The 25,320-nt window shown below is 41.9% G+C and overlaps 1 protein-coding gene across 3 annotated transcripts in view; it reads right to left on the bottom strand.

Moving 5' to 3' along the window:
• The window catches only part of Melk (maternal embryonic leucine zipper kinase), a 73,755-nt gene that overhangs the window by 36,605 nt on the left and 11,830 nt on the right, over window positions 1–25,320 (bottom strand). For all 3 annotated transcript variants that reach the window (XM_059254255.1, XM_059254256.1, XM_059254257.1), the window contains exons 6-8: window positions 24,613–24,681; window positions 22,031–22,123; window positions 15,998–16,096 (exon numbers count right to left, since the gene is read on the bottom strand). In XM_059254255.1, coding sequence (XP_059110238.1) covers window positions 15,998–16,096; window positions 22,031–22,123; window positions 24,613–24,681 — 261 coding nt within the window. The remainder of the gene's footprint in view (window positions 1–15,997; window positions 16,097–22,030; window positions 22,124–24,612; window positions 24,682–25,320) is intronic.

Genomic DNA, 25,320 nt, shown 5'->3' with positions numbered 1-25,320 from the left:
AATTCAATCCCAGAGACCCACGTTCTAAAAACCCTTATGTGCTGTACCTGTATCCCAGCAGTCCTCCAAGGAGATAGGAAGCAGAGACAGAATCACCCAGAAGCCAATAGGATAGCTAGCCTGAATTACACAGCACAACAGCAGAACAATGAGAGAGACTGTCTCACCAAGGTAGAAGGTGTGAACCAAAAGTTGTCCTCTGACCTCCACAGATATACCTTCATGTACATATACATACATGCATAATACACACAAAACAGAGACAAGGAGAGGCCCTGTCTCAAGGAAAAAGGGGCTGCAAAGATGGCCCAGCAATGAGGAGCACTGACTGTTATCCTTTATAAGGATCCCAATTCAGTTCCCAGCACCCCTAAGGTGGCTCACAACCATCTGTAACTTCATTGCCAGGGGATCCAACACCCTCTTCTGACCTCTAATGGGCACCAGGCACACACAAGGTACACATATATACATGAAGGCAAAACTATCCTAGACATAAAATAAAAATAAATCTTTAAAAAAAGTTTAAGATATTGCTTTCATAACACTGACAAACATATTATTTAGTTTTTCTAAGATGAGTGTCACTATAATTGCCCAGAATAGCCAGGGCTCAAGTTATCTTCCTGCCTCAACCTGAGTAGCTGAGACTAGAAGCACATATAAACCAAAACACTTTTAGAAAGATAGATATTTAAATACACACATTATTACTAGAAAGAGCTCAGGACCAGGAGTATTTATATAATCTACAAGAGTATAAGTTTTTCTGAAGAATAACTTGTAAATATGTATTAGGACACTCAAAACTGTATATCCTTAATTCAGCAACTTCATTAATTTAATCTAAGCAAATAATTTGGTGTACAAAAATGTAAGAATGGTAGTATTTATTACACAACTGTTTGTAATACCACGAAAGAACCTATGGCCGAGTTCAAAGGGCCTCCTAAACCACAGAAAGCCACAATAAAATAAATCCCTTGAGTGAGGACTGTTAGAAATGTAGTCCAGAAGCCGGGCGGTGGTGGCGCACGCCTTTAATCCCAGCACTCGGGAGGCAGAGCCAGGCGGATCTCTGTGAGTTCGAGGCCAGCCTGGGCTACCAAGTGAGTTCCAGGAGAGGCGCAAAGCTGCACAGAGAAACCCTGTCTCGAAAAACCAAAAAAAAAAAAAAAAAAAAAAAAAAGAAATGTAGTCCAGGGAGATACAGGCAGGCATAGAAAGAAAGTCAAAGCCAGTTGTAATGAAGGAGACTCCGTGAATCCATCTACTCATGCACTAGTAAGGGTATATAACAGAAGTCAAACCAGCTTACAAGTCGGGGACAAGTTACAGGTCATTCAAAATCATAAGCTATATGGTAGATGTTTTGGCTCAGGCCTTTAATCCCAGTACTTGGGAGAGCAGAGGCAGGTAGATCTCTGTGAGTTCGAGGCCAGCCTGGAGAATATAGTGAGTTCCTGGTCAGCAAGGGCTACATAGTGAGACCATCTCAAAAAAGAAAAGAAAAGAAAGAAAAAGAAATAAACAGATGAACTACATGGCAGGCTGGTTTTCCACTACGTTAAAGAGGTAAGCAGAGTTCCAAAGTTGTCACTGCCTTTCTCTTCAGTCTTCAATGTGACACAGAGAGCCAACTCATTTTTACCTTGCTAGGGGGTCTTAATGCTTGCCTAAGTCAGAAACTGACCCAATCTGTTTCTAGACTATGGCGACAAAATCCCTAATTTATTTCTCCCTATTGGCCTTTACCTATAGCCAACTGAACCCCAATGCGAAGGTTCAGTGCTACCTGGCCCCAATTCTTATCCCAAGGAAGGAGGGATTTAGATGCTGCAGCCAACTCTCCTGTAATATGGGGCTGGACCACTCGCTGGCCCCCTCCCATAGTTGAGTATTTCCTAACTCCTGACACAAAGGCTTCTCACGAGTCTCCCCCTGGGAACTGGATTTGTTCTCATTCTCAGCAGAGTGTCCGTCTGCCTGCCTCTCTCATAAGCTTCAGCTTGCTCTTGTCAAGGTCCCACAGAAAGAAGAGCTGGACCTGCCTACCGGAGTTTCTGATCAGAACATGCTCCTCTGACTGTCACTCACTGGTCAGACTCCATGAGCTCTGGGTGGCCTTGCCTCATGCTAACTGCTGCAGACTTTTGCTGCTTACTCTCTGACCCTCTCTATACTGGCTGGTGCCAGCCCCAACTGTGTGAGTAAATCAGCTGTGTTAAGCCACAACCCTCAAGTTCTTGGCTATAGCAGCACTAAGCAACTCCTACAGCTTCAGTTAGGGTCTCACCTCCTCAGCTGCCACTCTCCCATCAGCCTCCCAAGGAGAAGTCTGGTTCCAGGTTCCCAGCTTTTCTGATACTCCAAAACAGGCTCATAACTACCAAACTATGCCCTTAAACTAACATCCAAAAGGGAAAAAAAAAAAAAAAAAAAAAAAAAAAAAAAAAAACCACTCTTAGCTAAAAGTAGGAATACTCCACATTACATAATACCACTACACCCAGCATGAGGAACTTTTTAGTAGATGTCCCATGCTTTGCCAGAGTGTGCAGGGTCAGGGGATAGTCCTGACCTCTAATAATGCTGCTGTACACCCCAGTGCTACAGCACTCCACCACCTACAGCAAAGAATGATCTGGTCCCAAATATCAACAACAGAGCCAAGGTTGAAAAATGCTGTTACAGAACACAATTTTGTAAGTGGCTAGAAAAGGACCAGAGGAGGAGGCAGTGCTGCTTCCGCTGTGCTGTGTGCTGTGAGGTCCAGGGAAGCCTACAAGTACAGAGGGGTGATTTAAATGGTAAAATATACCTCCCAAGACCAAACAGAAAAGACCTCAGGGAACAATGCCGCTGAGGAGGGGCATCTCCACAGAGGGCCCTGTGCCAGCCAGGGCTGTGCCCCTTAACCCTGCTTCTTTATTTCTTTATTTAAAGGATGATTACCTTGCAAATGAGAACAAGCGCAACAGCGGGTAAAGCCAAGTGGGAGGAGGAGAAGGATCTACGGGCTAAGAATAATCCTGGGAATTCTAGCAGCCTTGAAATTGTTCATTCTGCACATGGTACTAAGAAAGGCAGGCGGTCTCTCCAACACACAATGACAGCACCATAGTCAACTCTATAAAAATTATAAAAATATAATCTCATAAAGAGACAAGTTATTCATTTTCTTTAAATTTGAAAGTAACAGCTGATAAGCAATTTTACCTTCAGGCTATGCAACTTTGACTTCTAAATTACATAGACTACTCTAATATTTGTGTACCAGAACTGAAGTATGGTCATGCTTGTCTTCAAATACTGTGATAGCAAATGAATAGGTGACTTTAATAAGATTAATACACAATCTCTAAGTAATCATGCTGAAAATTACAGCTCAGCATTTGAGTTAAAATAGCCAACAAATGCAAAGATAAACGAAGCCTGCCTCTTAAATAAGTTACACAGTGTGTCTGTCAAATATTGCTGGGCTTTTCAGCCAAGCCAAGAACTGAGGACTGTAATAGTCCCAAGTGAGAATTTTTAGAACACTCTAGGCAGATACATACTGTATGCAAGTGATACGACACCTTAATTAGATTCAACCAGCAGACTGTATTACACCGCGACTCGGAACAATAGTTCTGAGCCAAGATTACAATAAATTTCAAAATCTATAATGTGTGAAATTAAATTCCACAATAATGCATAAAAATCCTAATTTGAATCAATTTTCAACTTGCAAACACATGAAAAACTAAAAAATGAAATTCAGAGTAGGAGAAACAAAGAATACACAGTATTAGTAAATAGTATTAATTAGGAAGGCCAAATTCTACCAAACAAGAATTAGACATTTTCTACCACATTCATGTCATGCAAAGGCACTCAATTTGCCAAAAATAAAACCTTGGATTTTACTATTAGGGTAGAACACTTTCATATTATTTTAAGGTAAGTTCCAGCCCCCAAAAGATTTATTCAAGATCCACTAGTGCACTCAAATAAATAAATATACTGATTAAACAATATTAATAGTTAATAGTATTAATGCCACATCTGCCGTATGAATGTGACTTTGCAGAAACAGCAAAGGAAAGCAAATAGCACGGTAGTTTAAGGTCCAGACAGGCAAAAACACCTCACGATCAAGTTGGTAAATTAAGAACATCATGGACCTAATGTAACTCGGTTTCCACAGACTATGAACAATCACTTCTTTTATAAAAATCTTGATAGTTTGGATAGGATTCAGCCTAAAACTGAATACACAAACCCTCAGGTAAGCCTGTACTGCTCAGTGTATTTTTCCTGCTAGCTTGCTCTTTTAGTAAATACAATAAGTGTGCACATGAGCTATTTGTTGTCACTGTACAGCCTGGCACCAGGACTGTGATTTTGATGGCCCACTGAGCTCCTCTTTCTACAATAGATTTGGGGTTTCTGGAGGAAAACTGGGTAATCTCAACACAGGTAAGATTCTAGTTCTCTCAAGGCACTGACCAGGAACATCTGGAAACCACTGGATAGCATGTGCTTTGTTTTCTTGTCTCTCCAATACCCAGCACTAAGAGCATCAAGAAGCTATCCTTGGACCCCACCCCTACTGTTGCCAGATGTAGTCTGACTGGTGCCAGAGGGACATTTTGGTCCTCTTTTTAACAATATTGGGTTTTACAAGAGGTCTGAGGACAGCCATGATTCAGAGTAAGAGATGGATGGCACCTCCCTTTTTTTTCCTGGAGCTGGGGGGTGGGGGAGGCCTGGGTCTCATGCAGCCTTAAATTCACTATATAGCTCCATGGGGGCTCCTCAGCTATTGGTTCACAGTTCATGTGTTTCCACTAGTTTGGCTATTTGTCCCTGTACTTTTTCCAGTCACAGTCTCAACATCTTTGGCTCATTCCTCCCTCCTCTCTCTCTCGCCGATTGGACTCCCGGAGCTCCACCTGCAGCCTGGCCGTGGCTCTCTGCATCCGCTTCCATCAGTCATTGGATGAGAGTTCTATCATGACAGTTAGGGTGTTCGGCCATCCGATCACCAGAGTAGGTCAGTTCGGGCTTTCTCTCGACCATTGCCAGTAGTCTATTGTGGAGGTATCTTTGTGGATTTCTGGGGACCTCTCTAGCACTTTGCTTTTTCCTATTCCCATGGGGTCTTCATTTATCATGGTCTCTCTTTCCTTGTTCTCCCTCTCTGTTCTTGATCCAGCAAGGATCTCCCGCTCCCCTAAGCTCTCTTTCCCCCGACCTTTGCCCTTCATTACCCCCCCTCACATCCAGTTTGCTCATGCAGATCTCATCCATTTCTCTGTCATTGGGCGATCCCTGTGTCTTTCTTAGGGTCCTCTTTACTAGGTAGCCTCCCTGGAGTTGTGAGTAGCAGTCCAGTTATCTTTGTTTTACATCTAATATCCACCTATGAGTGAGTACATACCATGTTTGACTGGATCAGGCCCTCTGGATAAGTGAGACAGTCGATTAGCTTGATCTGTTTGGGAGGCCCCCAGGCAGTGGGACTGGAACCTGTCCTTAGTGCATGAGCTGGCTGTTTGGAACCTGGGGCCTATGCAGGGACACTTTGCTCAGCCTGGGTGAAGGGAGGAGGGGACTAGACCTGCCTGGACTGAATCTACCAGGCTGAGCTGAATCCCCAGGGGAGTCCTTGCCCTGGAGGAGATGGGAATGGGGGGTGGATTGGAGGGAAGAGAGAGGACAAGGGAATCCAAAAAATTTATTAAAAATTTAAAAAAAAAGATCCAGATTTACCATCAGTGCCATCTTTTATTTTCAGTGTCATCTTTTACTGTTCACTGTAGCTGATGTTTTTCTAGGCTTCTTGTGCTGAGAGCTCTTTCTACAGATTTTGATCATTTTCTTCTATTGAAATTTCTTATTGAAAACATTTCCTATGTTTCTGGTGAAGTATTCTCCTATGCCCCTAATTTTGAAGTTTTGTTTTTTCATGGTATCCTATATTCCATTCGTAATTTTAATGTGTCCCTGACCTTAATTGAATGATCCAATCAATATCTGTACCCTATATTCCAGCTTTGTTACTATATTTTAAACATGATCCATACTAGTAAGTGAGGCTTTCCACTTAACTTTCAGTTTGGTTTATTGAGTCTTCATTTCAATAAAATTTCATTTGGGTTTTTCTTCAGGAATCATGTCTCTATTAAATTCTGTTTTAAATGCTTGAAAAAAAATTCACTATAGAGCAAAGAATTCCTGATACTCCTGCCTCTATCTATGAAGTACTGGGGTCACAGGAATGCATCACCACTCCCAATTTATATAACGCTAAGGACAGAATCAGGACCTCATGAATGCTAGGAAAGCACTCTATGTAGTGAACTACATCTCCAATCCCCCCCCTTTTTTTTCTTTCCATTTTATTTTTTTTATTTTTTTTTAAAGATTTATTTATTTATTATGTATACAGAAGAGGGTGCCAGATCTCATTACAGATGGTTGTGAGCCACCATGTGGTTGCTAGGAATTGAACTCAGGACCTCTGGAAGAGCAGTCAGTGCTCTTAACCTCTGAGCCATCTCTCCAGCCCCATTTTATTTTTTTAAGACAGAGTCTCATGCAGCCCAGGCTAACCTGAACTTACTATGCAGCTGAGGATGGCCTTGAACTCCTGATCCTCTTACCTCCACCTCCTAATGGCTAGAATTACATGTGCCACTACATGTCCTGCCCATTCAGTTTTTAAACAATTTAGAAATATTAGTGGCACAATGCCCACTGGCAGTGGCAGTTATTATTACATGACAGAAGAATCAGCATTCAAAATTTCAACATAACAGTAAGAAAAACATAAAACAATAGTCAAAGAATTCAGAGCTACAGAGAGTTGGAACGGACCCTAGAAATCACTGATTATTGGAATGCTGTAACAATACTGATGAACAAAACCAGAACTAGTCAGGATACAATGCCATCCAGTCAGTGGAAAAGCTCACGCATAACAACTCCTACTGTGAACTAGGGAAGTGAACTTGTAACCATGGTAACCCTGGAAAGCAGGGATTTCTGGGAACACTGCAGACGATAGGCGCAAACATAAGCTTGCGGTGGAAGTCATGTCTCCTCTGGGCGCCTGTGGGTTTGTACACTAGCAACTACGGAACTGAGAAATCGTGACTAGTAGTTACGAGGAAGGGCTCTGGGCTTGGGTAGCCAGAAGACCCTGAGGAAGTAAGTTATCGAAGTCTCTACCTTCGCTCCCTCCACTACAGAAGGAAACAGTAACAGCAAGTGTCCTCCTTAACAGAGCCTGGCAATCAGCACAGCTCCCGAACAAACGCCATGTGTTATTCTTGTTACAAAGGAGTAAGACACACATGCAGCAAGCATTTTCTTTTTCCTTGGGCAACCATGTGCCAGCTAAACAAAGACAGGCAGCCTACATGTCAGAAGGCTCCACACCCTTGGAGGAACAGGGGCAGTAGGAAAACAAAACTTCAACAAAAAGCCTAAAGTGTATGCTATAGGCACAAAGATTTCAGCACAGCTCAAAAGCAAAGAACTCTTTTTCTATACAGCTACAGAGAGACTCATGGCTGGTCAGTACCATCATCTCCCCACTCTCCACATCAGCTCACTAAAAACTTACCATCCTATCCATAAAGTACCAATCCTCACAAAACAAGTTCAACAGCACATTAAAAAGATTATATACACCATGACCGTACAGTCTCTCTTACAAGGTCTGAAGACTGTTCAACATACCAAAATCACATTAACAAAACACATTATCATCTACAGTGATACAGAAAAGCATATGGCAAAATTTAACACCACTCCATAAAAGCACCTAACAAAGTAGGAATAGACAAGAACTACCTCAACATAATGAAAACGTAAGGTTAGCATCATATGCCACAGGAAAACCCTGAAAGCTTTCCCTCTAAGATTAACAGAAAGAGCTGAGTGTGGTGACAGTCTATATATAATCTCAGCACCCAGAACTGAGTGTGGCAGTAAGGCCAGCCTGGGCTACAGAGTGAATTCCAGGACAACCTGGAATATAGTAGGAGACACCACCTCAAAAATACAAACTGCAGCTGGATACGGTGGTGTATGCCTTTAAGCCAAGCACATAGGAGGTAGAGGCAGGCAGACAGAACTCTGTAAATTTGAGGCAAGCCTGGTCTACATAGCAAGCTAGCCAAGGCTACATACTGAAACCCTTTTCTAAAAACAACAAACATGAAGTGCGCGTCTGGGGCCAGTGAGATGGCTAAGCATGTAGGGAAAGGTACCAAGCCTGACAACTCAAGTTCAATCCCCAGGATCGACATGTTAGGAAAAAAAAAGCAATTCCCACAAGTTGTTTTCTGACCTACACACACACACACAGTAGTACCACCCCCAAACAAGTAGATAAGTGAATTTTAAAAACAAAACTTTGAGGTCAGCCTGGGCCATATGAGACCATATATTTATATATTAAAAAGGGGTGAGGGAAGGCCTGGAGAGAGGGATCAGCAGCAGTTAAGAACACTGGCTGTTTTTCCAGAGGACCCAGGTTCAATTCCCAGCACCCACATGGTGGCTCACAACTGTCTATTCAAGAGAATCTGACACCCTGAGCACAGACCTACATGCAAGTGAAACACCATTAAAAAATAAAACATAAGAGTCGCTCACTTTCACCACTTGTATTCAACATGGTAAAGGAGGACTAGCCAGAGCAAGTAGGCAACAAAGAAGGAAAACCTTTATATGAGTCTACTGCTGCAGGCCAGGCTGGCCTCGAACTCAGAGATCCACCTGCCTCTGCTTCCTGAGTGCTGAAATTAAAGCATGCACCGCCACCACCCAGCTCTTTTTTAAATCTACAGGTGTTCTACTATTAATATCTACTGTAATTTAACAAGAATGTTTTCCAAAAGGAAAAAAAGCACTAAGACTCATGGGTCCAGAGAATTAATAAGATGGGTATAAAGTGTATTAAGAGTTTGATCTGCACCTGGTAGTGCTACTTTGGGAGGTTCTGGAAACTAGTGGAGGAAGTACATAAATATGATGGTTAGTTTTAACTGTCCACTTGACATAATCTAGAATCACTTAAAGACTCTCAGTGAAGGACTGTCTATATTAGGTGGGTCTGTGGGCATGTTTGTAGAAGATTTTAATTAAAATTAACTGATGGGGGAAAAATCTAGCTCACTGGGCAGTACCATTCCTTAGGCAAGGAGTCCTGAACTGTGGGAAACCCAGGCTGAGCATAAGCAAGCAAGTGAGCAAACGCTTATTCATGTCTCTGCTCTTTTTTTTTTTTTTTTTTTGGTTTTTCGAGACAGGGTTTCTCTGTGTAGCTTTGCACCTCTCCTGGAACTCACTTGGTAGCCCAGGCTGGCCTCGAACTCACAGAGATCCGCCTGGCTCTGCCTCCCGAGTGCTGGGATTAAAGGCGTGCGCCACCACCGCCCGGCCATGTCTCTGCTCTTAACAGAGGATGTGGCATGACTGTCTCAAGCTCCTACTGCCATGACATCACCATAGCAATGGACTATAATCTGGAATTGTGAGGTGACCCTCTCCCCTCTAAGTTGCTTTTGTCAAGATATTTCATCACAGCAACAGAAACCAAACTAGAAAAGTAGGGGTACCTTGCCCCTGGACCCTTCTGGTCACTCCACTCTGCTTCCTGCCCATATTGTGAACTACAAAACTATGCTCTCCTGACCATGACAGATAAAACATGAAACAGAACAAACTACAACTTCTGCTATATAAATTGCTATGTCACACATTTTGTCACAATTTAAAAGAGTTTGCAGAATCGGGGTCGGAAAAGCTTAAAATGCTACAAGAAGAGTTTAAGGAGGGACTGGAGGGAGCTCAGAAAAGAAGAATGTCAATGTTAATACAGACAAAGAAGGTCAGATTCACGAGGCTGAAGATGGAGAAAGGACACTCTATAAGAAACTATACTACTGGCCATTCATGTTAAATTCTAGCTAAGAATTTGCCTATATTTGACCTATATCCCAAGACTTTGATGAGAATGAATGTAAAAGGAATAGTCTAACTAAAGATATTTCAAAACAGCACAGCACCCAAGCTGTAGCATGGTCACTATGGCTGGTATTCATTAGTTTAATAAGGGCAGAGGGATTTGGAAAATGTATAATTTAGTCAGAAAAGGACCATTTGAAGCCGTAGACAAGGAAAGCATGAATATTAAGAGATTGGTACTATTAAAAAAAAAAACCTCTCATTTCAGGGCCTGAAGAGATAGCTCAGTGGTTTAGAGCACTTGCTCTTGCAGAGGACTTGGTTTTGATTCCCAGAACCCACATAGGGGGCTCACAACCATCTGAGAAGCTGAAGCCTTCTTCTTACCTCTACATACACCAAGCATGCATGTTGTGCATGCAGGTAAAATATTCATACATATAAAATAAAATAAATCTAAAAAAAAAAAAAAACCTCAGTACAGAAACTGTAAAAATGATGAGTTATTGATAAGTAGTATTGAAATAAGCAGCTAATCCAATGAGGAAAATGTTGAATCACTAGAAGATAGTCTAAATCAGAGAAAACTAAGGAGAGAAAATGAAGGGATCTAAAATACCAAAAGGACATTAGAGAAAGTGAGCTGAAATCCAAGTAAAAGTTTAGTTAATGAGAATACAGCATTAGTTCCTTAGTGTAACAAGTGTGCCTGTAATGGACAACACCACAGACAAAGCAGTGGGGGCTATGGACACTCTGTATTACCTTCACAAGTTTATAAGACAAAAGGGTATTTTTACATTTTTTTAAAAGGGAAGAAGTTAGGCTTGGGGTGTAGCTCAGTAATGGAGCCCTGACCTGGCGTACACAAGTCCCTTGATTAGAGACCCTGGTACCTCAAGAAAAAGAAAAGGGAAAAGTTGGATCCCTACCACATCTGACATTAAAATTATTAATCAAAGAATTACTACTGGCCAGGCGGTGGTGGCGCACGCCTTTAATCCCAGCACTTGGGAGGCAGAGGCAGGCGGATCTCTGTGAGTTCAAGGCCAGCCTGGTCTACAGAGCGAGATCCAGGAAAGGCACAAAGCTACACAGAGAAACCCTGTCTCGAAAAACGAAAAAAAAGGGAAGAAAAAGAATTACTACTAAAAAGTATAAATAGAGTATAAAATCCCTACACTATGTAGCTTAGTAACACGTAGGACAGGTATTAGTCCTCAGGACTCGCTCTAGCGGGCTAGGAATATAGACTGAATCTGAACCAGCTGAGCTCCTATCAATTCTGCCAGGAAGTGGGTAACCTCAAATTACCTTCCCTCTCTCTTCCTCACTTTCCCTCCTGTGAGTTAGTTACTATTTGTGCTGTGATAAGACAGTGACCAAAAGGAACTTAAGAGAGAAATGCTCTAGACAGATCATCCAGTACTTTTTGTTTTTCTTATATGCATTGGTGTTTTGCCTGTATATCTGTGTGACAGTGTTGGGGCCCCTGGAACTGGAACTACAGACAGTTGTGAGCTGTCATGTGGGTGCTGGGAATTGAACTTGAGTCCTCTGGAAGAACAGCCAGTGCTCTTAACTGCTGAGCCACCTCTCCAGCCCCCATCCAGTACTTCAAGAGGATAAAACAGACATTTCCCCACCCTTTCCTTCTCTTTCACTTGCCCACCTTCTCACCATTTACGCTGCCCAATCTCTTAGCTGAATCCCTACCACACCCCCCACCCTGGTTCTCCTTCGTTCTCTTGGTGGTTAAGAGCACTTACTGCTCTTCTGAAGGTTTAGTTCCCAACACCCATGTCAGGGGCTCCCAATGCCTGTTAACTCCAGCTCCCGGGGATCTGACACCTTCCTCTGGCCTCTGCAGGCACCTGCACTCACATGCATAGATACACACATATACACATAGTTTAATATAATAAATCTTTAAAACTAAATTAAATCATGTCCTCTGACATCCACATGGATGCTATGGCACACCTACGGGCTCATACGCAGACATCATGTATGCATGCACACACATATGCACATGTATGCATGCACACACACAAAAAGATCATCATTACAAATTGTTTTGTTTCGAGACAGGGTTTTTCTGTGTAACAGCGTTGGCCGTCCTGGAACTTGCTCTGTAGACCAGGCTGGCATCCACAGGGTGCTGGGATTAAACGCCACCACTGCCCAACATCATTACAATTTTTTGTTTGTTTGTTTGTTTTGAGAAGGGTCTTTCTATGTAGCTCTGGCTATACACTTGGAACTCACTCTATAGACTAGGCTGGCCTTCAACTCAGAGAGATCCGCCTGCCTCTGCTTCCCGAGGGCTGGGATTAAAGGCCTGTGCCACCACCTCCTGGCCATCATTACAAATTCTAAAAAGAAAAAAGACACATTAATCTCTGAACAATTTTAAGTCTTAGACAAAACATTAGCCCGACATAGAAATTTGTTAATAAACAGTTGATGTTTAGTGAACACTACTCAATGCTTTTCATAAGCTAACTCACTAAATCCTTAGAGCCCTATGCTGTAGGTATATTCCACCCATTTTACAGAAGAAACTCAGATACAAAGAAGTTAATTCGCCAAAGCCCACAGCCAGAGTAGTCTTTAATTTTCAAAATGTCACCTGGCCCAGATGTCCTAAGGCTGGAAATCAGCATTTCCTTCAGTACCAAGGGTGACTCTGTCGCTCAGTCAGCATCATGAACTGCTCCTCATAGTCTATTTCCAAAGGCTCCTCCCACCATGAGAAGACCACACCATGTATCTAAGGCGTGAACAAGCATCAAAGGAAGAAAAAGTTCCCAAGATTCTTTGCACAAGTATAACTTCAATGATTATGCAGCCCTACACTGTCTTTCTGGAACTTTTGGGAGGTGAGAGCCGGGGAGGAACTTGGAAAGAGAACACTCACCTAGAATTCTGGGGGTGTAAGATTCTGCACTATATAACAGTAGGCAGATTTAGTCAGCCCACCTTTGGAAAAATCAGTTTACTTCTTTGGCATAGGTTCCCCAAAGAAGCATAGAATATAATAAAATAGCAGCTTACAATACTAGACTTTCTTTTTCAGACCAAGAAACATAGCTCTACTTTGCAGAAAAGACCAGAAGAGAAAAGAATTCAAGACAAGCTACTGTTTATTCAAAACACAACTGGAAAAATGTTCTTGAACTGCCCAAAGACCAAGGCTGCACTCTGTCAACTAACAACAAAGCTCCAGAGTGAGCCAACCCTACTCTAAATGCACTGCTACCTTGGGGTGACACAGCTCTGTGACAGGAAGTACTGCCACACTCAGCAAGCAGGAGCCAAAGCCACAGCTGATAGCCCACAAAGCTTAGAGAAAGCTTAAGAAGGGATAGGTAGAAATACAGACCATGCTGGCCACACCAGCAGGCTCCAGGAGGCTGGCCTTCAGCTCCATGCCCATCTCTCTTCTTTCCCAAGAAGGAAAGACGCACACAGGCTGCCAAGGCAGCAGTAATGGCTACTGCCTTCATTCCACTTATCAGCAAGCCTGCAGGATTAGACCTGCTCAGCCTCCAAGGAGCCCAATTCCCACAACTGAATCTCTTCCTAAAATTATTCTGAGTAGTGTAGACATCAATTCTAAAGAGTTTTTTTACAACTTAGGAGAAAAGAAAAACTATTGATTTTTTTTTTAAAATGAAGATTCAAACCTGTGCCCTTAGATTTGGCATTCCACAGTGAGCCACAAGTCAACTAGGCTTGCATTTCAATTCTATTGACTTAGGGTCTCTCCTTACATAAAGGTGCTAGAAGACTGCATGGTCCAATCAAAACCTTCTCAACATTCCCCCACACATTTCTCCTATCACTATGTACTTGCTACTCTATCAAAAGCACTTTTTATAAACACCCTGCCCAATTCTTACTTGTAGAACTTCTACCAAGTTCTTCCTCAGCTGCTGCTGCTTTTACTTACACACTGATATTATACGGCATTCTTTGCCCTTTTTTTAGACAGCCTGTGGTTGACTCCAACAAGACCCTAGCAGACAGTCATTAAGTTTCATCCTCTGTCCATATCTTGCCTCCATATGCAGACACATGCATAAGCACACACATAAACATACACATGTATATTGCTTTCTCCTAAGGTCCGTGGAAGAATCTAACAACCAGCTGGGAATCTAATCTGAGGGATATTCAATGAATCTAAGCACACTGAGTTCTTTAGTTCACTCACTTAATTCTTCTAATTCAATTCTATCTACACAGCTTCTTTTCTGTTCTTATACTTAGCTCCCTATGCCTCTTCTTCTGCTGTACTCTCATTGTTCTAGACTTAGTTCTTCCTCATCTTCGTCCTCCTCTTTGTTCTTCCCAAGCATATACATACATATACATATATATACATATATATATACACATATACATACACATACATATATATATATCCCTTCATTTACAACTTGTTAGTAAAAAACACAAAGTAATCTCTCTCAGGCACAAGCATTCTGATAGGAGTCACACTTGGCAAAGACTTGGTCAGCTATCTGGTGACTGACAACAGCTGTGGGTTGTAAAAAGTTCTGGCTGTCTCTTAAATGGACAGATACAACAGTTACAAGGGAAGAAATTAAACCAATGAGAGATTTAAGGAAAAGGCAAAGAATACGTGTACTATTTTATGTGATTAATAATATCCAGACATGGTTAGTCAATTAACAGCCTTTTTCTGTTAATCATCTGACTCTCAGGACCTATACATAATTAGCCTACTTAGCCTAAAATCTTGCATTAAAAACTGGTGTTGAAATAAATACAAAGTGTTGTTATTTGAATCAGAGTGGGGAGGTGCCGGTGGAGGAAGCTTAGGGCAACATAGGTGCTACTGATCTCTTGAAGGACTAAGATATAATAAGGCCAGACACACGCGATATCACTTCTAGTTCGCTAACAATTCTTCTAAAGGGTTTTGATCCAACAAGGCCAGGCACCTGCAATTCCGCTCTGTGAAGTTCTACAAAGACACTTTGTCTGGCCAGTTTTACCTTGTTAGTAGCTAGGGATAGAGAATAAGACCTCTACGTGTCTACAGTCCACATGGAACAATAGATCTAGTATGAGGCATATTTTAGTATGTTTCTATTCATAAAAATTGTACAGTTAAATAAGAAACCATCTTCTAGACTATCCACAATTATGTGTGCCCATAAGATTGAGATGCAATCGTGAGATTACATGTGCACATAACATGGAAATGCACGGTAAATGGGGAGAATCATAGCTGTTATTGCTCAAGAAGTTTACAACAAGAAACAGCCAATTCATTCAAAAGGAAGCAATTCCATAACGCCTTGCGTGATGGTTTCCTCTAACAGAACCCTTGCTTCTGATAGGTTGACCTTCTGAACACTAGTTGTCACTGCTGTATACTCTCATGGACTTTTGCTACCAGACGCTCTCAATACATGCATTCACATACATATAGACACACACAACTCTTAAACAGGAAAAGAATCTTACATATTTATCTCATTTTGCAGCAGCCTAAAATATGGAACACTTTCAGCTAGTGTTTTGTTAAACGTTTTACTGAGTGAGTATAGGAGATAAATATGTATATTTATACTAAAATATATCATAAACATTTATCTTGATAAGTTTTCAAAAACTGAATACAAAAAGTATGACTGGAATCCAGATCAAGAAAAAGCAGCCATGCCGGGCAGTGATGGTGCACACCTATATAACTGCAGCACTTGGGAAGCAGAGGCAGGAGCATTTCTGAGTTTGAGGCCAGCCTGGTCTACAGAGTAAGTTCAGGAGAGCCAGGGATACACAAACAAACCCTGCCTCGGGAGAAAAAAAAAAAGGCAAAGAAAAAGCAGCCTCCGACTCCATTCCTTTTAACCATGGCCAAATAATACCTATAGTCTTAACTTCTAACAGGCCGGAATATGTTTGCCTTTTGGTACTTTTTTTCCATGGAAGCATACAATAAGCAGCACAGAGAGCTTTTATTCCGAAATTCTGTACCCATAATACTCACCATAATCTTCTTGTACAAAGCCATGACATTATCATCATCAAACGGTAGAAATCCGCACATAAGCACATATAAGAGGATGCCCATGCTCCAAACATCTGCCTATGAGGGAGAAAAAGTAGCATTAAAACACATTTCAAAAAGGCAGGACACAAAGAGAGTCACAGAATCTTCACAAAGCTGGAAGAGCACTAAGAAACCAGCCAATTCAACTTGCTCATTCTACAGACAGTGAAGAGGAAGCCCAGAAAGGAAGATTTGTCCAAAGTCACTGACTCAATGGAAGACCTCCTGACTTTCAATTTAGTATACTCCTCTAGCTACATGCTAATACCGAATAGAAAATAATTCCCAACTGGCTAGAAACTGAGCCACGATAAGGAAACGAAGCCAGGTCTCTGATTCTCAAAGACAATTTTAAGGCTACCAGGGGCTAAGGTTACATATGAGGATTATATAAACATATTGAGGGTTGTCAAAAACAAATGTGGAAACTTCCTGGTCATCTGCAAATGTAATTAAGCCATGCTGTAAAATCTTTTGTATATAGAGAGATCTTAATAAAATTCAGTGGTTGACTTTTCAAATATGTAGGCTAGAAGTTAGCCTGCCAGAACAACAGCACTACAAATCCTAAACTCCAGAAAGAAGTTTCCATCTTTCTGAGATATCCTTGAGTCCCATGAGTCCTCAGCATTAACTATTTATTCAAGCAGTACTTGGCTTTGATCAATAATAATGTCACATTATTAGTCATGGCTCCTGTGGTGGCTAATCTTGGTTGTCAACTTGACCACATCTGGAATCAACTAAAACCAAGGTGCTGCTGTTGCTTGATCAGATATTCAAAGTGTGAAGACGCACCCCTAAGTCTGGGCCACACCTTCCAGTAGCAGCCTTGGGGCATGGAAGAATGAAGCTTTTTTTGCCGCTTGCCCTCACTCTCACTGGCAAATTTGTCTATCCTGTTGCTGTGACTGGTATTATACCCAATACAGTCAGGATTCCAATGCAGATCCTCTCAGACTCCAGCACCAACCAGACTGGGACTGCAAAGACACCCAGGCTCATGGACTGGACAACTACTAGATTCTTGGCCTTCCTGTTGTGAGACAGCCATTATTGGATTACATGGACTACAATCTATAAATCAGTCTAATAAATCCACATTGTTTTTTCCATTCTGTCAGTTCTATTCCTTTAGAGAATTCTACCAGAGCTCGCTTACTGGGGAAGTAGCCCAGTGATAGAGTGCCTAACTGTAAGTCATACCTTTCAACCTCATTTGATCCTTGGGAAATTTGTAAGAAATAAGGACTGCATTTTTTACAAAGAAAAAAAAAAAAAAAAGAGGAAACAGTTAAAACGACCTAGGCAGCATCACATATCTAGGTGGTACATATGCACTAGATAACCAGGTAACCCAGTCCTGCCCACTGAATCACATCAGAGTACCAGTCAGGACTCTGTGACGATGCTGAAGTGAACAATCTGCCTTTCAAGTCAACAAGTGATCTGTGTTCCAAGCTGTAGGAGATCAGAAGTTAAGCATTTATGCCTGAGAGGTGTTAGCCATTTCATTTATTAAGTTGAGACAATACAGAAAGTAAACATAGCCTTGTCAAATACCATGAGTGGTCAAAACAGATTATGTCTGAGATTATACTAAAAGAGGGAAAAAAAAGTATCGTAATGTTTCCATAAAAATCTACAACAGCCTACTGAAAAGAAACAGACTTTCCAGTTAACACAATCAAGCATCTCACGTCACTGTTTCAAATTAGATAAGAGAACACACTAATTAACTAAAATCATAAGCCAAAGCAAATGTAAATAAGCCTATCAATTGGCAAGTAAGATCAAAACAACTGGGGAAAGAAAAAAATCTGAAACATTTCCCATGAGAAATTTGTGGAAGCCTTAAGAGACCCTACCATGGAACATGTCCTAGGCAGGATAAACACCAGAATTACCTCAACTGCTTACTTTAAAATGAAGCACTATTCTTAAACAATCAAACCAAAATCTCCAAGTGTATAGGCCTGAGTTCTGCATCACTCAAGCATGACAATGGACTCCTTGGTACAGTTCTTAAGACATTATCTCATAAGGACAAAAAGTCAAACTCACATGGACATGGATACTACTTAACATCACATAAGAGGGCTAGAGAGAGCCGGGCGGTGGTGGCGCACGCCTTTAATCCCAGCACTCGGGAGGCAGAGCCAGGCGGATCTCTGTGAGTTCGAGGCCAGCCTGGGCTACCAAGTGAGTTCCAGGAAAGGCGCAAAGCTACACAGAGAAACCCTGTCTCGAAAAACCGAGAAAAAAAAAAAAAAGAGGGCTAGAGAGATGGCGAAATAGTTAAGTGTCTGCTGCACAATTACAAGGTCCAGAGTTCGAATCCCACGACTCATGTAACAAGTTGGGCACCCTGCACTTGCCTATAAAGTCCAGCTCCAAGGAGAGCAGGCACAGAAGGATTGCACTGGACTGTTGGCTTCTAATCCAGCCAAGGAGCCTTAAGTTCAGGGAAAGCCCTCACATACATAACACACACATACTTTTTCTTTAAATGACACATGCTATTACACAGATAAACCTTGAAGACATTATGTTAAGTGAAATAAGATATTCATAAAAAATTATTAAAATTATATGTGACGGGAGGTGGTGGCATACGCCTTTAATCCCAGCACTCAGGAGGCAGAGCCAGGCGGATCTCTGTGAGTTCAAGGCCAGCCTGGTCTACAGAGTGAGTCCAGGATAGGCTCCAAAAACTACACAGAGAAACCCTGTCTTGAAAAACCTAAATGAATGAATGAATGAATGAATGAATAAAAGTTATATGTGACATGGAATAACCAAATTTAGCGACATGGAGAATAGGACAAAAGCCAGAGGGGTTAGTAGAAATGGGAGGTATTGTTCAGTGAACATCAGGTTTTAGCTCTACAAGGTAGAGAACTATAGAGCTTCATTGCACAATAGTGTGACTATACTTAACAAACTGAACTGCAAACCAGTTACCATGGTAGACTTTATGTTATGTGCATTTTTCCAAAGTTTAAAAAGAAAGGGCTGGGGGCATGTAGTTCGGTTGGCGAACACTTGCCTAGCATGCATGAAGCCCTTGATTTGATCCCCAGCACCACATAAACTGAATGCAGTGGCATGGCCATCATCCCAACACTTGGGAGGTAAAGACAAAATCAGAAGTTCATAGCCTGAGCTATATGAGACCTGTTTCACAAACAAGCCAGGCATTTTGGTACATACCTTTAATTCCAGCACTCAGGAGGCAGAAGCAAGGGATCTCTGTGAGTCTAGCCCGATTTACATAGTGAGTTTCAGGCCAACCAGAACTATATTGCAACCGGGCGGGGGGGGGGGGGGGGGCGCTTGTAAGGAAAATGAAGAAAGCCTAAGTTTTCTGGATTTAAAAAGAGCTCAAGAGTGCCAGCAAGATGGATCAGCAGGTAAAGAAGCATGTTGAAAGCATGTTGAACATAAATTCAATCCCCAAGACTCTCACAGTGGGAGGAGAAAAACCAACTCCCATAAACTGTCCTCTGGTCTTCATCTGCATGCACAATACATACATACATACATGTAACTAGAGCTAAAGAAATACAGTAACCAAGGCAATAAGGATATAAAAAGTACATCGGTACAGGCACACATTTTACAGGGGTCTGCAGCCGAATGACTTAAGCCTGTAATCCCAGGACTGGTGAAGGGAAGATGAGGCAAAAACACTCAACAACTCAAGACCAACCTGAGCTACACAGTGAGTTCCAGAGCAGCTTAGCATACAAAATGGGTTTGGCTCTGTGGATGAATACCTTCCCATACAGGCATGAGGATGGCAGTTTAGGTCCCCAAGTCCACATAAAAGCCAGGCAGTGTGACTTCCAAGCCTAGCACCTGGAAGGCAGAGACAAGTGACTCCCTTGTCATGCTGGCTACCAAAACTAGCTGGAATTGATGAACTACGGAGTTCAGTAAGAGACCCTGCCTCAATAATGTAGAAGCTATCGACCTGATGTCAACTTCAGATTTATGCACACAAATGCATGTACACCTATAAACACACATGTGAACACACACCAAAAAGGAAAGGTCCTTCCTGACTTTCAGAAAATATACATACATAAAGCTACAGGCGGGGCTGGGGATTTAGCTCAGTGGTAGAGCACTTGCCTAGCAAGCACAGAGCCCTGGGTTCAGTCCTCAGCTCCGGAAAAAAAAAAAAGCTACAGGCTTTATAACTCCAGTTACTGCCCAGCCTGATGCTCTCTTGAAATATACTCAATAAACTATTCTTCCAAAATAAACAAATAAATAAATAAGCATTTTCTTCTAGAACAAATAAACAAATAAGCATTTCCCTGCCACAGCCAAGTCTCCCAGAGGCAGGGACTCAAGTGCATTCAAGATTCAGTGTCACCCCACCCCACCATCATGGCCAAAAAAAGGCACTGCTGCTGAAGGTGTAATGGATGGATGGCTTTACAAGAGGTGTTTAAGGCCACACCCATCCATGAGAGCCTAGCACGTGAATGCACAGAAGTGCCAAAGCCTTAGACAGCGCCAAGCACTTCTTTGTGTGTCTGTTTCCAATTGTGATATGCCTATGTATGTCAGGAGGATGAAGGCCCTTTATGCTGAGCACCAAATCAACCTAAAGTTACCGAAAGCAAGAAACTAAATGATAGGTAGGCCTCAGAACTATCAAGGAGGAAAGCCCACAGAGTGGTTGGTTGGAGCTACCTAGTGGGTAAGGACTATGGCAAAGAATCTCAGGCCAAGAGGTCATGGAAGAGCACTTCAAATGCAAGAAATGAACAATTAAAAAATTTGGCTCATTTAAATACAAAAACAAACAAGAACAGGGCTGGCAAGATGACTCAAGAGATAAAGGCACTTGCTACCAATGCTGACAAGCTGAGTTCAATGTCTGGAACCTTAACAGTGGGAGGACAGAACTAACTCCTAAAAGTTATCCTCTGACCTCTATATGTACACTGTGGCATTCGCTGCACCCAATATACACACAAAGATATAGTAAAGAATTTTTTTTCTTCTCTTTTTTTTTGGGGTTTTTTTCAAGACGGGGTTTCTCCATGTACTTTTGGTGCCTGTCCTGGATCTCACTCTGTAGACCAGGCTGGCCTCGAACTCACAGATATCCAACTGGCTCTGCCTCCCAGTGCTGGGATTAAAGGCGTGTGCCACCACCGCCCGGCAAGAATTTTTTTAAAGAGAGACAATATATTAAAAAATAATAAAGTGTACATATAGTTATAACGGATACAGTGTTCAGTTCACATTCATACGGTTAAAAAAAGGATCTGCATAATGTGTATGTTCTGAGAAAGAAGCAAATGAGGAAAATGTAAATAATTACAAATTTAAATAAAAATATGCCAAAGTTCTTAATTCTATTTTTGTACAATACTTTAAACGTGAGATCAAAATGAAGTCACTAAAAATATACAAATTCCCATTTACTCGTATTCCAAATTAAGTAAGCTGGTATTTCCAAAGTTCTCCCCAGAGATATTCCACAGAAAAGTGGATCCTGCAGGTAGAGAAAGCTGGGACCAGCTGCCACCTAGGCTGTTTCCCCTCCAAAGGTCCCACTGTACAAGCATGCATGCAAGACAGGAGACGCTCAGCCCAGCAACGCCCAAGCTCTGACAAGTCATGTTTTATTTCTTTAAACCACTAACGCAGCACCACCTGAACTCCAGAGAAGAGGGGCTGCCTAACTTGAGGGAGCAAGTGCAAAGGAGCAAAGCCAGGCCTTCTGAGCAGGGACCCGTGACAGGACGGCTGGCTTCGGGGTGTCAGCCACACTTGAAGGGTAGTTTTTTTCCGTGCTAATAAACGTCTTTGAAAACTAGGTGTGCCACTGTAGCACTGGGCCATCCTAGCTGACCTAACCAGCTCAAACTGCAGAACACTTTAGACAAAAAGCAACTACAACAACGATGACAGAAATATGCCCCCAAACTAATCAGTAACAATTACCTCTGATCCAAGATACGATTTGCCTTGTATTAGTTCAGGTGCTGCATAAGCAAGACTCCCACAGCATGTCTGTAGATGGCAGTCCTTGTGGCCCTACCACAACATAAAAATGAAACATTTGTTAGTTACAGACCCTAAGAATAGTAAATCTCAAGTTAGGCACGGTGTGTACAATTGTAATCCCAGCACTTGGGCAATAGAAAGAAGCAAGAGGCTCAGGAGTTCAAGGCCAGACTCAACCACATAGAAAGCTTGAGATCAGTCTGGGCTATCTGAGACCTTGGCTCAAAAAACAAAAATACCCACTAAAAACATTCAACTTTGATAAACTCTCCCCTTTGAACTCAAAAAAAAAAAAAAAAAAAAAAAAAAAGGCTAGATGAAGAATTATCCCATGCCAGGCATGGTAGTGCACACCTTCAATCTCAGTATTCTAGAGGCAGAGGCAGGAAGATCTGAGTTCAAGGCCAGCCTGGGTCTGGTCTATAGAGTAAGTTCCAGGACAGCCAAGGCTACACAGAGAAAATCTGTCTCAAAAAAACAAAACAAACAAACAAAAACCTATTCCAAATAATCAAGAGATTTCTGCAAATGCTCTTTGTATATATGTACATGCACATAAGCCAATTGTGATTCTCTGGATTTCCAATACCACTCAACCTCACATGAACAAGATCTTTTTCCCCTTAGTTAAGTCAAATCAAGTCCATACTTCCTTAGATATTCATTTGCACAGTAATTAACCTCATATCCATCCATGCACCCATGATTTCCTACCCCCAGGTATTTAAGGAATAACCACACAATTTAAGTCCATATCTTTAACATCAAATCTTTACAAATACAGAAGAATTTCCTTTTTGTTCACAGGAAGAAGCAACTGGTAAGTAGGTGATGCATTGCTAATCTGTTGTCCAGACTGTGTGGTAAGACAAATCACCACCTTAACTGGTGATCTACCTGCTGTGGGATGTTCTGTATGGCAAATGTGTTGCTAATTAGTCAATAAATAAAACACTGATTGGCCATTGGCTAGGCAGGAAGTGTAGGCGGGACAAGGAGGAGAATAAAGCTGGGAAGTGGAAGGCTGAGTCAGAGAGACACTGCCAGCCGCCAGGATGAGAAACAGCATGTGAAGATGCCGGTAAGCCACGAGCCACGTGGCAAGGTATAGATTAATGGAAATGGATTAATTTAAGCTGTAAGAACAGTTAGCAAGAAGCCTGCCATGGCCATACAGTTTGTAACCAATATAAGTCTCTGTGTTTACTTGGTCGGGTCTGAGGCTGTGGGACTGGCAGGTGATAGAGATTTGTCCTGACTGTGGGCCAGGTAGGAAAACTCTAGCTACATCTACCAACCTCTCCTACTCTCCCACAGAAACATAGGCCTTATGAAAATGAAGTTGCTCCTGCACTCCTATGCTGAGCCCTATAGGGTGCAAAAGATCTAGAAACGTTAAGATTTTGTTTACAAAGGAAACATGCCCAAAAGAGAGAACCCCACAGAGGCCGAGGCCATCTTTCCCAGACCACCCCCATTTTCTTAGATGGTGTCTATGTGAGTTGAATCTGTGGCAGCCATTTTTTAAAAAGGTTAATAGTCTTCTACAAACATCCCCACCGACCTCCTGTGGAGAATGTAACTTATCTGTCAAAGGATGATCTTTATAAGCTTTATGTCTGTAAAAAAAATTTAAAATGCCTTCTGAATCATCTGCTTCCCAGACACAAGCCTCCACTGATAATCTCAGAATAGACATCAGTGGGAGAAGAATCAGAAAAAACCAGACATTCAAAACTGAAGAGGCAAAATCTGCTTCCCTCTGCACCTTGCTAATTCTGAGGGGCAGGAAATAACCATGGGACTACAAAGGGCTGAGAGGAGTCTGCAATTTCAACATTCTTAATGAATGTAGACAGCTCATTTTAGCAATGGAGTGGCATCATTAGAGAACCAGGAAGGAAGCCTCCAACAAGCAGCCACACAGGAGACCTGCTGCAGACAGCAGAGCTGAAAAGTTCAAAGTCACCTCAAAGAGAAGTTATGCTAGAGATCACCAGGACTTACATATGAGATGCAAACTAGGGGAATTCCAAGCAGTATAAACGTAGAAGCCCGTGGCCATCCATTCTCCTTCTTCTTCACAAGGAAGGAGAATCACCTCAGAGTATAACTAATTCTCAGTTATCAGTAAATCATCTGGGTAATAAAAACTAGATATGCACCAAATTCTCAGCTTCTACACAAATGAACAAAGGGATCATCTAGTGGCAACATACTCAAACTACAAACACATGATTTAGTATTCATAGTATAAGGGCTTCTTGTTACCTGGCATTACAGATTCTTATAGCTTACCTGTGGGGACAAAGCCTAGCCCTACAGTGGTGGCTCACAATCTTGGCTCCATCTCAGAATTATCTAGCAAACTTATAAAACTACCAATGCTAAAGAAAAAAATCAACATTTTTCAAAATAGATGTAACTTAGCTCAATAAAGATTAAATGAAAGTCAGTGCAAAATAACACACCAACAGGTATACTTATAGACATAAGTGTATTTTTATTTTCACACTTACCTTGGGTTTTGCACAGAGACCAAAGTCAATCAGCTTTAATTTGTGATACTCATCAAACAATAAATTTTCCTAAGAAAACAAAGATATTTTGATAACTGTATTCTGATTTCCTTATATCATATCCCACCTCTAACCATTTCTAGAACTGATTTAGAGTTGTTTCTATGTGAAGCTGAGATCCAATATAAGTTAAAACATCACTAAAATCTAATGAAAAGATAAGAAAAAAAACAAAGCTGGGGATAAGCACACACCTTTGATCTCAGTATTCAGGAGGCAGAAGCAAGTAGATCTGTTTGAGGCCAGCATGGTATACGTAGTGAGTTCCAGGTCAGCCACGACTACATACAGAGACCCTATCTCCCCCCACACCACCACCACCAAAAGGAAAAAAGAGAGAGAGAAAAGAAGACTGGGAACTGGAGATGTGCTCAGAGGAAGAGCACTTTCCCTCAAAAAGAAAGGAGGAGAGAGCGGTGTGGGGAGACGGATCAGTGGATGAAGGGCTTGCTATACGAACACGGGGAAGCTAAGTTCAGACCCCAGCACCCATGTAAAAAGCCAGGCATGACAGACAACACACCTCCAACCCCACACTGGGGAGGGAGAGATATGAGTATCCCTGAGGCTCACTGTCCAGACAGTCGAGGCAAAATAGCAAGCTCTGGGCTCAGTAAGAGATCGACTCAAAGAATACGGTAAAGGAAA

The sequence above is a fragment of the Peromyscus eremicus genome, chromosome 2 (assembly GCF_949786415.1).
Source record: "Peromyscus eremicus chromosome 2, PerEre_H2_v1, whole genome shotgun sequence".
Lineage (NCBI taxonomy): Eukaryota > Metazoa > Chordata > Mammalia > Rodentia > Cricetidae > Peromyscus > Peromyscus eremicus.
This window is presented reverse-complemented; position numbering and strand designations above follow the sequence as displayed.